Here is a 12,666-nt window from a genome sequence, read left to right on the forward strand (position 1 = left end):
CCAGTACGCCACCTGCCAGACGAATCTGGGGAACCGAGAGCGAGCTTGGGATTAAAGTCGGCCGGTTTCAAAATGAATCAGCCGCCACCTCTCTCAAGTCGGGCGGCCTGGGGCCAGTATCCAATGGGGGACCACAATCAATCCCACCAACACCGTTTCCATTATTCACACTTTAGAAACCGCCGACTGAATACGTTGCTACTGTCACTGAACAGCGAGGGCGTGGCGCAACATATCTCATTGCCTCGTGTTAAGTCAACGACCATTGGGGCTGCACTGGAGGCACAAACCCAAGACATGGTACTCCAACCATACAATTTTCTTTTCTTTTCGCGGAAGGGCGAGACCTAGCTGCCGCCACGAGGGACTAGCCCAGCCCATGACCAGCACCACTGGTTCGATTCGGACCTTACCAATAAGAAAACACTCACTCAGGCCGGGGGCTGGACACAACGAGCTGGCTGCCGACCTTGATCTTGCGGGGAACCCTGCAGGCGCTTTTCATATACCATGGCGTTTCGTGGGCGTCTACAACGAAACTGGGAAGATACTGATATATGAAGTTTTTAAACTGCTGTAGTATACATAATTTCGAAAAGTCCTACATGTTTTATTGTCGTTGTGTGACAACGAATAGCCAAACGTTTGCCAACACCACTCTGCATGATGGCGTTTTACCCCAGGTCATTCTGGGAGCACGCCATCGGCTTCGAGCCAGTTCCGCACCATCTTGGGCACGAGGCCGGCCTTGACAACCTGCGGACACGTCCGCAATGCTTCGCTGTGGGCGCATGCCCTACCAACGTCCCAAGTCGGCCCTGCGCCGCTTTCCCGCTCTTCTGAGTCCTTGTCCTCCTGCTTCTCCATGTACGAGCTCTCGTAGTAGTCAGCCAGCTTGACGGCAGGCAACCGCTCCTCAGCCTCATCCCCAAGATCAACCGCCCGCGCCCGCAGGCGCGCCAACCATTCCTGTAGGTCTACCTCATCGAAGCGCAGCAGATCGCTCGCCCGCACTGCGGGCAGGAACTCGTCGTTCCAGGAGAATTGATGCGGCGCCACCAGATTATAGAACAAGGCCGCCGCCGATGACAAGTTTGCTTCCGTCGACCCGTTGCTGCAGCTGTCATCGCCTACGCTTATCTCGATCCCCGCTTCGTTCCCAGTAGGCCCCTTTGCCACCCCATGCGGCGGCTTCAGAGCGCTCGTCATCCGCGCCGCCAGGTCGAGCACCGCTTGCGCCGCCGTGTCCGCGGGCATCCACTGACACCGTCCCTGCCGCTTCCCGAACCGCGGCAGTGCACCGAGCTGAGCGCCGGTCCGCACGAGTAGCGGGATCGCTTCCTTCTCGTTCCAGATCCCGTGCTCGGTATCGGCCGAGACCTGGCCGACGCGGAGCACGGCGACGTGTTGCTGGGGAGAGGAACCCGCACCATTCTCATCGCCATCACCATCGCTATTCGGTGCGCAAAGAGCCGCCTTGCCTTTACTTACGGCCGCGGCCGCGGCCAGTTCGCAGATGCGCTCCCCGACCAGCTTGGACCGCGCATAGCCCGTCGGCGCGGCGTAAGCCAGATCCGCGAGGGGACCCTCGGGCACCGTCGACCCGTCCGGCATGCGGAACGCGGCCGCGACGCTGCTCGTGAACAGGAAGCGCGCGGGCCTGCGGAAGGGCACGTCGGCGGCCAGACCTAGAAGCCGGCGCAGGCCCGCGAGCTGGGAGCGGAAGCTCGCGAGGCCGAGGTTGAAGTTGACGGGCCAGGCGGCGTGGACAACGAGCGTGGTGGTGGCCTGCAGCGTCGCGAAGATGGCGGGCGAGGACAGGCCTAGGTTCGGCGCGCCCAGGTCGTCGGTCGTGAGGGCCGCAAGCTTCTGCTGCAGCTTGGGAACGCGGTCGCGGTCGACAGGCGCCGGGCGAGCAGGGAGGTCTGGACCCGATCCGCGGCGTCTTTGGCCGAGTTGGTGCTGCTGCTGCGGACGAGGCAGTAGATCTTGTCGACCTGGGGGTCTTGCAGGAGCAGGTGCAGGATATGGGCACCGAGGGCGCCGGTGGCGCCGGTGAGGATCTATGGGATGTGGTCAGTTCGGTTGAGCCGCGAGTAGCAGGCTGAAATGGGATACTTACCACTGTCTCCTTTTCGGGGTTAGGCAGGTCCCCCGGTTTCCGTCTCTCGAAGGTACCGAATTCATCGATGAGCTTCTGCATGAGGTCGAGATCGCTCTCGGCCTCTCCATTACTGGTAGCGTGACCAGGGACTGTTTGGCCGTTGCTGGCCAGCCCATTTCCTGATAGAGACATTGAGTAGTACAACTTCTGTGCTAGCTTTTCCACGTTGCCGGCGTCGTATATCGCGTTGGTCGGCAGGGAGTCGTGCCTGCTGCCCAGGTCAAGATTCTGCAGTAAAATACGCCGGAGTTGGGCAGCGCGCAGGCTATCCACACCCGCGGCAAAGAAGTCGGTGTAAATGTCGGGCATCTGGATCTCCACCTCGTCGTGGAGCAGGTCCAGTATTATCCGCTCCAGTTCTTTGATATCAAGCTTTTTCGATGGGGTCGTCTGCTGCTGCCCGTTCGCTCGTAGATCCCGTGGCGGATTCTTCTTCTCCGCGTACATGTCGTCTATGTAGTCCCGGAACTGGGCGTAGGCGGCGCCGCGGATGATGTTGCCCTTGTCCGTGGCCGGGTAGTCGACGTCGGCGGGGATGGGGACCACCATGTCGCGCGGGATGCGGGCGAACTCGTCGGCAAGCTGGTTGCCGGCCTGCACGTGCGGCCAGATGGCGTCGATGAACTCGGCTTCCGACAGGGCGGGAACATTAGCGGTGGCGGCGGCACGAAATACCAGCAAGCCCGGCGCGAGCCGGTCATTACCCACCACGAGCGCGTCACGCACGAGCGGGCTCTCGCGGATCGGGCCCTCGATGCCCAACGGCAGGACCTTCTCACCGCTCAGCAGCGTGACGGTGTCGTCATCGCGCGCGACGTACTTCCAGGCGTCCGGGAGGGTCGGGTGCGGGGTCCAGAGGTCCCTGGAGTGGAAGGAGCCGGGCGGGTTGTCCGAGTTGGACATCTCGAGCGCCGGGTGCGAGTTGAGGTACACCGCTTCGTAGACGTCGGTGTCACCGCTTTGCCGCCGCCAGTCTCGCCGCCAGTCCCGCCGCCATTCCGCAGCTTGAAGATTATGTGCGGTCGCAGGCTCGGGTAGGGCCGCACGTAGTCCCAGGTGTCGTCGCCGGGCTCGCGGTAGATGGAGTCGCCTGCGTGGCCCACCTCGGTCCTGACAAGGTTAGCTTAACGAAGCAGTCCGGAGCAAAGCGGGCGGGTAGCTTGGGCCTTGTGACCAAGAGAAGGCAGGCAACTTACATCCCGTATATGACCCCGAATTTCACCCCCGCCTTGACGACACGATTTCCGAGCTCATCCGGCGTTCGTGCCCCGGCCGAGGTGACGTACTTGCACCGCCTAAGCACCTCGATACCGTCCTCCCGCTCGGCCATCAGCTTAAGGGTGTACGGCACGCAGTGGCAGATCTCCGGCCTCGCTTCTTTCAGGGCCAAGATGAGGTTCTCCGCCGTTAGGGGTAGGTGGGCGTTGAACAAATGCGCCGGCTGCCGCATCCACATGGCCATGAGCGAGGTGAACAGGCCGTGGACGTGGTACCACGGCAGCGCGTTGAAGGCCCGGAGACCCGTACCCGTCGGCAAGGTGGTGATGATGCTCCGGTGCGAGAGGAAAAGCGGCTTGGGCAGGCCCGTGGATCCCGACGAGTGCATGATTAGCGAGACCCGGATGTGCTCGGACTCCTTGTCGGCGATCGGGCGGATAAAGGGCTCAGGGGTGGTTGGTCTGGTCTGTCGAACTCTTCTCTGACCGCAACTGGCATAAAACGGAGGCTCAGATTTGCTTTCTTCAAGTCGGCAATGGCTGCCGTGATGCGGGCTGTGGAGCCGTACAGAATGGTGTCGCATTCCGTGGTTGTCAGTAGATTCAGACACGCAGGTTCTCCCAGGCGGATCGACATGACCAACGCCTTGCATCCCAATCTGAAGAGGGCGAAAAGGGTGACCACAAAGGAGAGGTCCGACTGAGCGAACAGAGCCACTGCCTTGAAGGAGTTTATCCTCAGTCCGGCTCGCACCAGCAGGTGGCACGTCTCGTCAACCATTCGATCGAGATCCTTCCCTGTGAAGTATTCATAGTCGGTAGGCTTGTTGTCGTATCTCGGGTAGCCAAGGATTGGGGCTTGAACTTCATCTTGTGCTCGTATCCGAATGAGGTCGTCAATGGTCCACAGCCTGCCGTACTCCTTGATGCGTGCCTCGACGAGCTCGGCTGATATGGTTGCCATGCTGCTCGTCTCAGCGTAAAGGAAATTCTTTACAATGTTTGAGTTGATTGGCAAGAACCGAGAAGAAATTGGGCTTGCGCCAGTACGAGAAATGGGAACGAAAGGTCAGATATGACCACGTCAAGAGCAGGAAAGAAGCGAGCCACGAGTTTCATATGCCTCGAGAAGGGGGTACATGCAGCCCATCTTGGTTTTCTTCGCCCTGCGTGGTGCTAGTTCTAAGTATAGCATTTGCGCGAGGGCACACCTAATATCCCTTGCATCACATAGGAAAGAGCCCAGATGTTGGGTCTAGGGTCGCATCCAAGGATGCATATATATTTACGGTCATATACTGTGCATGCATTGAAGTGTCGGTAGGCTGGTTCTCGTGAGATGATTGGATGGCGGGACGCGGTGGATGATGTTGTCTTTTGAGGAAGGGATGGGATATGCATGCACGGTCATGGAGTCTTGCCCCCCTCTCTGGCCACCGGGTGATAAGAGTCGCTCCGTCGACCAATGCGACATCCAGATGCGGCCCGGCAGGCTTGCCATTGCGTCATATCTCCCTTCTTCTGGACAACTCACTCATGGCCCCCGACCTGCCAATTTGGCTGCATGTATGCTTTTCATTATGGTACGTGCGTACGAGCCCGGCAATCGGGCCAGGTAGAAATGAGGACCTGTGGTCAGCCGTACTTGTACGACTACACTCCGGGTAAGGGCTGCTAAACGGAGACGCTTCATGGCCATTGGTCCGGATTGAAGCAGACAGGCCGTCCTTTCTTGGCGTCTTATCTCGACAATTGAGTACTTCTAGTGTGACCGATTCTGGTAAATATGTGAGATGTCAGATGTCAAGATGAAACAAGCTTTTGCTTGTGTTCGACTCGGGACGATACGATGCTTACAATGCTCCGGCCGCTGATGCAAATCTGCAAGTCGGGGAACGTTACACTTGGACTGGAGCCAAACCCCACTGTCTGGCATTGCCGAGTGTCCGTTCTGCACAGTGCTTATACGTAGTAGTACGCATTTCAGTGATTGGCATATGATTAATGTCACTTCGCCATTGTGGTGTCTCTGGGATGCTGGGATGTCGTGGTCGAGTGATCACATCCCTTTGAAGGGGAAAACAGTAGATAGGTTGCTTTACCTGCCAATGCAAGGAGCCCGTAACTTGAAGCCGTGTGAGGTCAGGTGCTAGAGCCCTTTCAGCGCTGGAAAGCTACCATGTAAGGGGCAATCAGCCACCAAGACCCTAGGGCTTGCTCGTGTAACGCCGCTCCGTTACATCCCTTCTTCAGTGGCTTGATTGGCCATGCCCAAAAACACTTTGTAGCTCTGTTTAGTGAAGGTCAATTGGAAAACGATCAAAACTCATCGCAACACTCGAAAACTAGGGGTGAAAGCTTAACAGGTAATGACATGACTTCGCTTGGGTATTTGTGGTCTTTACAAAGGGGATTGTTGGTATCTAAAGTAAGGAGAAGAATCTACACAAAGAATTATGGGCTTTGCGTAAAGCCCGAACACGCTATGAGCGACTTCAAAAATACAACCCATCACGACCCTTCCGAGTCCTTTGGTGATGAGATCTCAACACTGTGGCTCCTTTCGAGAGAATAGGGGCCACTGCTCTGCGACTCCACCGAGATGCCAATGTGCGTCTTGACATGGATATCCGAGAGACCGATGGCTTGGCCAGACGCCTCCCCTGGGCTGCTGATCCCCGTCCTTAGCGCTTCGCGTGACCCGGTCAGTGCCTCCTCATCCGGAGTCGCGAAACGGCTTGCTGATGCTGCCGCCCGTAGTAGTAGTAAACGACTTGCTCCCAATGGTCTTGAAAGCGCCGCCGCCACCGCCGCTTCGGCTGGCGCCGAGGCCGCTCTTGGCGTAGTACCGCCCCGCGGCGGGCGTGCTGTAGTCGTTTTCGCCACTGCTGGTGGCGCCGGTGCGGTAACCCAGACATCGAAAGACGAGCGGCCGGATCGAGGGCAGGTTCGCGCAGATGAAGCCCACCTCCACCTCGACGGTGCTCCAGAGCCCGCCGCCGACGTTGGTGAAGGTGAAGTCTTTGGGGTTGATCTCCTGTACGGCGAGGATGCGGAAGATGCTTGCGACGCATACACTATGGAAAGGGTTATGCATTAGCTCATGTTACTGGGGTCTTATAAGAAAGGGGTAAATGATATGACATACAATGCACCGAGTAGGAACAGGAAGCTCAGCGACCACTTCCTGTTCTGCGACGTGCAAGCTCCACACCACGGGCAGCGGCAAGACCAGCACGACCACGTCCCCGACGACGTTGATGATGGCGGACGCGAGGTAGAACTCGGTCTGGGCGATGCAGCCGCCCTCCGCGATGGACTCGTCCCAGAAGCGCGCGATGGGCCAGCACTGGAACGTGAAGGTGAAGAAGTTGACCAGCAGGATCGCGGTCGATAGCACGCCGACGGCCAGGACGCTGCGGCGGAAGTACTGGATCGTGAAGACGCGCCAGTAGAAGAGCAGGATGCCGACTTTGACGGCGAAGACGCCGAAGGACCAGAGGATCATGTAGACGTAGAGGTTCTGTGCGAGGAGGGTGCAGCAATGTTAGTCTTTACTGAGCGAAATAGTTGATACGGATGTACGAAGCATCGGGTTATTTACCATCTTGAAAGATTGCACCGTTTCCTCCGCCAGATACTGCTGGTGTATCCCCGATCCGTACGCGAGACCGAGAAATATACTCGTGCTCATGGCGATGCTGATGACCATGACCACGGACATCCACCAATCGTCGTACCATATCTTGGCCGCCGTGCTGAGGCGCGCGTAGATCCGGAGGGCGAAGGAGGCGGTCGCCAGCGCCAGGCACGTCGTCATGATGCCGACGGTCAGGTGCTGCTTGTGGACCTCTTCTGCGTTCGTCATGGTGGAGGGTTGGCTTGGTCAGTCGGTTGATAGATCGGTCGCACGCCCGTGAGTATGTTGTCGACGAAAGTCACTCTTCAGAATCGACTCTGGCTCCTTTTCCCTTTTTCTCTTTCCGCAGCGTCCGCGCCAGGAGGTCCACCGTCACGATCTGTGGTCACGAGCAGGCCTGCCTGTTCGCACTGATCCAGTGTATAAATCCCCGATCGGGATCTCGCCCCCTGAAAGCTTAGCACTTTGACGCGATGCGGGATCGATTAGGTTAGCACTCCCGTGCCTGAGCCCCCATTTCTGCCACGAAAAGTGGGAGGCAGGGGGTGATAATGGTGATAGGCATCGAGATGCTGTGACCGGTGGTCCACCGCTTGGGCACTCCCTTACAAGCTGCATAGGGACCTGAATATCCCATACCGAGCGGACCATGCGGCCGTGGAGCCCATGTTGCACTCTCGAGGTCTTCTGCCCTGGAGTTCAAGCGATCATACTCTGATTCGGCTAGCCTCATCATGTAGTATCAGGGCTCAGAACTTCTTTATGCATGTAACGCTGAAATATTTATGTGGAAAGTAATTTTCTAAGCGATACAGGCGACAACTTGCAACCTCTTCTACGCCAGAGGAAGAATTCGTACTTGGATTCGCTTATTCGAAAATCCCTTTCAATGTACGAACAATTGCCGATCAGTCTACCTAGCTCCCCATCGTCATCCGATTGGCTCTCAGATGATGTTCAGTATGACTATCATAATTGTGAAAATGTGGACGCATTGGTACTAAAAACAAGCAATCTGTCAACAAACATATCACCACATCCAAGAGACAAAGCGGCTTGCAAGGGTGATGATGATGACGAATATCCGCCCAAGCCGCCTATCGCCCATTTCACCTCGTTGCCCTATCTCGGATTTCGGCTACCCCGCGAATCAACATCTTGACGTTTGCCCCCATGATCGTCCAATCTGCGGCAGGTTTCTAAAGCGCAGGATAGGCGGAGTGGCGATCAGGCGGTTCGGCCCACTGATCGTCCACAAGTGACATCCCAACCCCCTGTCGCGCCCCTGTCAGAGTGAATTGCATTCTGTAACAGGAATGGTGAACCAGCCCGTTCTCCACGATGGACAGAAGGGTTTCTACATCAATGAAGTAGGTAGGTCATGCTTCAAGGGCTGGTGGTAACTGCGTTTATTACATTAATTGCAGCTGTTGTTGCCATTCGATAAGGAGGGATAAGGAGTAGAGCAGGGCCAAAGAGCAATACTATAAACACACCCTAGCACCTCCAAACGAACGAGTTAACAAACAGCTGCCAAATCGAGCCAAGAACCGTTCCACCAAGCTTTTGCTAAGCTTTGACGGAGGATTCTTTCCCGTTGTGAAACCATCGTGGCAGAAGTTTGGAAACGACGCTGGCCCACTGTTGCCTGCCCACGATCCCGCATTGCGTTATCGGTCACAATCCGAACTGCCGAGATTGCATGGTTACAGGACCAGTATTTGCCTGGTGCGGCCTGACATAGGGATATCTTACCGCTTCCCCGTGTTTTTTCGTCGTCAGGTAAGTCAGGATGAAGATAATGCACATTCAACCCGTTTTAGCTGAGGGGAGAAGGAGGAATACCGGCTTGCGAACTATAAAAAGACATAACCAATCACATATTACAAAACCAGTCTCAGGTTTCTGTATCCTAACCCCATTTGGCTGCCAAAAAATGTTGATTCTTAGCCCTATTGCCTGGTCAAGAAGAGGTAAAGCTGCGTTAATAGTGATGTGTATTCTTAGCTCTTAACTTTTGACTACCAGCCCCATCAGACGTTGCTCACAACTTCAAGACATTGAGAGCTCCAAGCGCAAAGCTTCTGCTAGCGTTGCAGAAATCTTAATTGGCGTGCATGATGCATCTCCAAGACTCCAACGAGGCGCCCAAACCTACCGAGGTTCACGTATCTCAGTGCGGAGAACCCTTGCTTGCCCGCATCATGAAGCCAAGCTATCTTGTTTAAACCTCGGGTGGGGTTGGCTACTCCACGATGTTGATGGAAGCCACTCATCTTTTGATTTTCCGCTTCGTATCATCAGAGAGTCAAGAGTGTGGCAGCAATTGTGCTCCTGTGAAACAGCCACATGAACGGCCCAGCTTAAGGTTTGTGTTACTGAACGGACCACCTCAACCAACCTCCCACCCAGAAACTCATCATACACCCCTTGAGCTACGAAGAGGATCCTCTTCCAAGCACGCATCCAACATGGCTTCGCCTCGACGCCCAATCCGCATAGGCAACTGCAGCGGCGCCGCTGTCGATCCCGGCGACGTTATGTACGAGCAAGCCGTGTCAGGCCCCATTGACGTCATCACCGGCGACTACCTAGCCGAAGCCAACCTGGCCCAGGCCGCCGAAGCCTACGCGGAAGGAACGCACCCGGGCTGGGTCGCCAGCGCCTGGGACGGCCTGCAGAAGACCCTGAAGGTAGCCGCCGAGCGCCGCATCAAGATCGTCATCAACGGCGGCGCGCTGAACCCGAAGGGCCTGGCCGCGCAGTGCGCCGAGGAGGCCCGCCGGCTCGGCCTCTCGGCCAAGCTCCAGATCGCGTGGGTCGAGGGCGACGACCTGCTGCCGGACGTCAGGCAGATCCTGCGACCCGACGCGCGCGGCCGCCTGCCCCACCTCGACGCGGAGAACCCCGAAGTCAAGCTCGCCGACGGCACGGCCGGTTTCTTCGACGACCCCCGCAAGAAGATCGTCGCGGCCAACGCGTACCTCGGCAGCCGCGCCATCCGGGCCGGCCTCGACGCGGGCGCGGACATCGTCATCTGCGGCCGCGTGGCCGATGCGTCGCCGGTCATGGGCGCCGCGGCGTGGTGGCACGGCTGGGCCGACGACGACTTCGACCGGCTGGCGGGCGCGCTGGTGGCCGGTCACCTAATCGAGTGCAGCTACTACACGACGGGCGGCAACTTCGCGGGCTTCGACGAGTACGACGCCGGGCGCGACCTGCTGGACATCGGGTGTCCCATCGCCGAGATCGACGCGGGCGGCGCGTGCGTCATCACGAAGCACGAGACGCTGCGCGGCGTCGTCACGGCGGAGACGGTCAAGTGCCAGCTGCTGTACGAGCTGCAGGGCAACGTGTACCTGAACAGCGACGTCAAGGCCGACCTCACGCACATCGCGGTCCGCCAGGCCGGCGCGGACCGCGTGCGCGTCTCGGGCGCGAAAGGCTACCCGCCGCCCCCGACGACCAAGCTCGCCGTGTTTTACCGCGGCGGGTTCCAGGGCGAGCACACGGTCAACGCGGTGGGGTACGCGACGCCGCAGAAGTACGACATGCTGGAGGCGCAGGTGCGGAACCAGCTCAGGAAGTGGAAGTGCGAGTCCGAGATCGACGTGCTCGAGTTCCAGCGTGTCGGCGTGCCGCAGGCGAATCCACGCAGCCAGCTCAAGGCCACGACGTACTTTCGTATCTTCGTCCAGGCAGCGACTGCTGATGCGGTACGCAAGGTCTTTGCGGCCTGGGCCTATAATTTCATGCAGCACTTCCCGGGTATGGGCGGCACGCTCGATTGGCGGCTCATCATGAACCCGGTGCCGTTCCTGGGCTACTTTCCGGCCGTCGTGAGGCAGGACCGACTCCGCGAAAGTGTCAACTTCCTAGACGTCAGCGATGGCGCTACGCCTGCAGCTGCGCGGAAGATAGAGGTTGCCGCGCCCCAGATCACGGAGCCCCTAGCGCCGAGACTCAACTACGACCCAGTTGCTCCTCAATCTCTCGATACCTTCGGGTCAACAACATTGGTCCCGCTGGGCGACGTGGCCCTGGCCCGATCCGGTGACAAGGGCGCGAATGTCAATGTGGGCTTCACGCCGCGCGCTCGCCTCAACCACAACGAGGAGATGTGGCAGTGGCTCCGCAGCTTCCTGACGCGGGACCGGATCAAGCAGATGATGGGCGAGGACTGGCACGACGGCTCATACTACGTTGAGCGGGTCGAGTTCCCCCAGATCCGCGCCGTGCACTTCGTGGTCTACGGTGCGCTGGGATGCGGGGTCAGCAGCTCGGCGCGGTTGGACTGCTTGGGCAAGGGGTTTGCTGAATTCTTGAGGGCGGTGCATGTGCCGGTGCCCCGGCGCTTTCTTGGGCCGGTGAAGGTCGCAAGCCACCTGTGAACCCTTTCGTATTTTTTGCATTTTTATTCTTTGTGGCATCATGTCGTATTCTCCTAGCGTCAGAGAATCAGCGGGATTGGATGGCGGGCTACAAAGACGATTCTTCATCCATATGTACGTATCGAAAGATGAGAGGCATCCATCCTGCTGGGTTGTCTCATCATGAACATAAATTGCCAGATCGCCTTACGACACCGATTCAACAAAACGAAGCAAATGTAGTCAAGTTTGTTGATGATGTAAGCCAAACCAAAGTGGACCATGGCGAAACCTACCCCAGATATTCATTGCCTTACAGTATTGTCACTGAGAACCTCTGATTGGCTCATCCATATGCGGGAAATCGTCAGCTGTTAGTCGCATACACTTCGTTAGATACCTACATGCTACCCAAAGCCGAGCCAGTGGTTCCGTCAACTCCGACGACCGCCTCAAGCATATGATTCGCCTAGATACATCACCAGTAGTCCCGGGACATATTGTCACTGTACCCCCTAACATCTTTCACATTCAGCTCGACCTTGCGCACCGAGTAGAATGCATCCTGGGAAGCGCCCGTTTCGTGCCGTGTTGGCCAGGCCGAAGCCCCTAGCAGCCCAAAGACTCTCGAGGTATGATCCAGGTTTACCCCTTATCGCCAGAAGTCGACTGTATCCTGACATGATATGCACCAGAGAGCGAGACTGCGCCGGAACCAGCGCAATTCTCGCGCTCGGAGACAGGCGTACATCCGGGATTTGGAGGGTCGATGGAATGAGTGTGTGAGACTTGGCGCGCAAGCCACGGTGGAGATGCAGAGAGAGGCCCGAAGAGTGCAAGAAGAGAACGAGCTTCTCAGGAAACTACTCATCGACCGTGGAATGGACCATGACGCTATCCAAACTGCTGTTTCGTCATTGAAAACGCAGACGGCAGTGACTGAAGAAGCCTCATCTCAACCCAAAGTAAACAAACCCCCTCGCATAATTCTTCAGCGATTCGTTCGACTAATTGCCTGAGAAGCTGAACAGGGGAAGCACGACACAAGTCACCGCCAGTAAGAGTATAACGGAGTTGCGGCATTCGTCGTCAGAGGGAGTTAACCCAGCGACTGCCATCCCCTCTTCCAATGGTGACACAGTACAGATCTTGGATCTCAACGAGTGGCTACACGATCTGTGCGACATCAAGGATGCTTTCGGCTTCGAGGCGAAGGTAAGCATAGCAATCGTACTTGAAACAACGAAGGGATAAAAGCTAACAAGTGGCTTGATG

At 57.4% G+C, this 12,666-nt stretch overlaps 3 protein-coding genes across 3 annotated transcripts; 1 reads left to right on the forward strand and 2 right to left on the reverse strand.

Moving 5' to 3' along the window:
- Positions 1 to 684: 684 nt before the first annotated feature.
- PG997_013659 (NRPS-like enzyme) lies at positions 685 to 4,345 on the reverse strand (the record flags this gene model as incomplete). The annotated part of the gene is made up of 6 exons (XM_066817973.1): positions 685 to 1,997; positions 2,036 to 2,063; positions 2,123 to 3,067; positions 3,121 to 3,274; positions 3,361 to 3,900; positions 3,951 to 4,345. 6 exons carry the CDS (start codon positions 4,343 to 4,345, stop codon positions 685 to 687), a joined length of 3,375 nt encoding a protein of 1,124 aa, XP_066663665.1.
- Positions 4,346 to 6,097: 1,752 nt separating this feature from the next.
- On the reverse strand, positions 6,098 to 7,249 carry PG997_013660 (uncharacterized protein; the record flags this gene model as incomplete). Its single annotated transcript, XM_066817974.1, has 3 exons — positions 6,098 to 6,458; positions 6,537 to 6,904; positions 6,986 to 7,249. The coding sequence occupies 3 exons, from the start codon at positions 7,247 to 7,249 to the stop codon at positions 6,098 to 6,100; spliced, it is 993 nt and encodes a 330-aa protein (XP_066663666.1).
- A 2,243-nt stretch (positions 7,250 to 9,492) lies between these two features.
- PG997_013661 (uncharacterized protein) lies at positions 9,493 to 11,412 on the forward strand (the record flags this gene model as incomplete). The annotated part of the gene is made up of 1 exon (XM_066817975.1): positions 9,493 to 11,412. One exon carries the CDS (start codon positions 9,493 to 9,495, stop codon positions 11,410 to 11,412), a length of 1,920 nt encoding a protein of 639 aa, XP_066663667.1.
- Between the last annotated feature and the right edge of the window lie 1,254 nt (positions 11,413 to 12,666).

Source organism: Apiospora hydei, assembly GCF_038363865.1.
Source record: "Apiospora hydei strain CBS 114990 chromosome Unknown utg000009l_segment0_segment0, whole genome shotgun sequence".
Taxonomy (NCBI): Eukaryota; Fungi; Ascomycota; class Sordariomycetes; order Amphisphaeriales; family Apiosporaceae; genus Apiospora; species Apiospora hydei.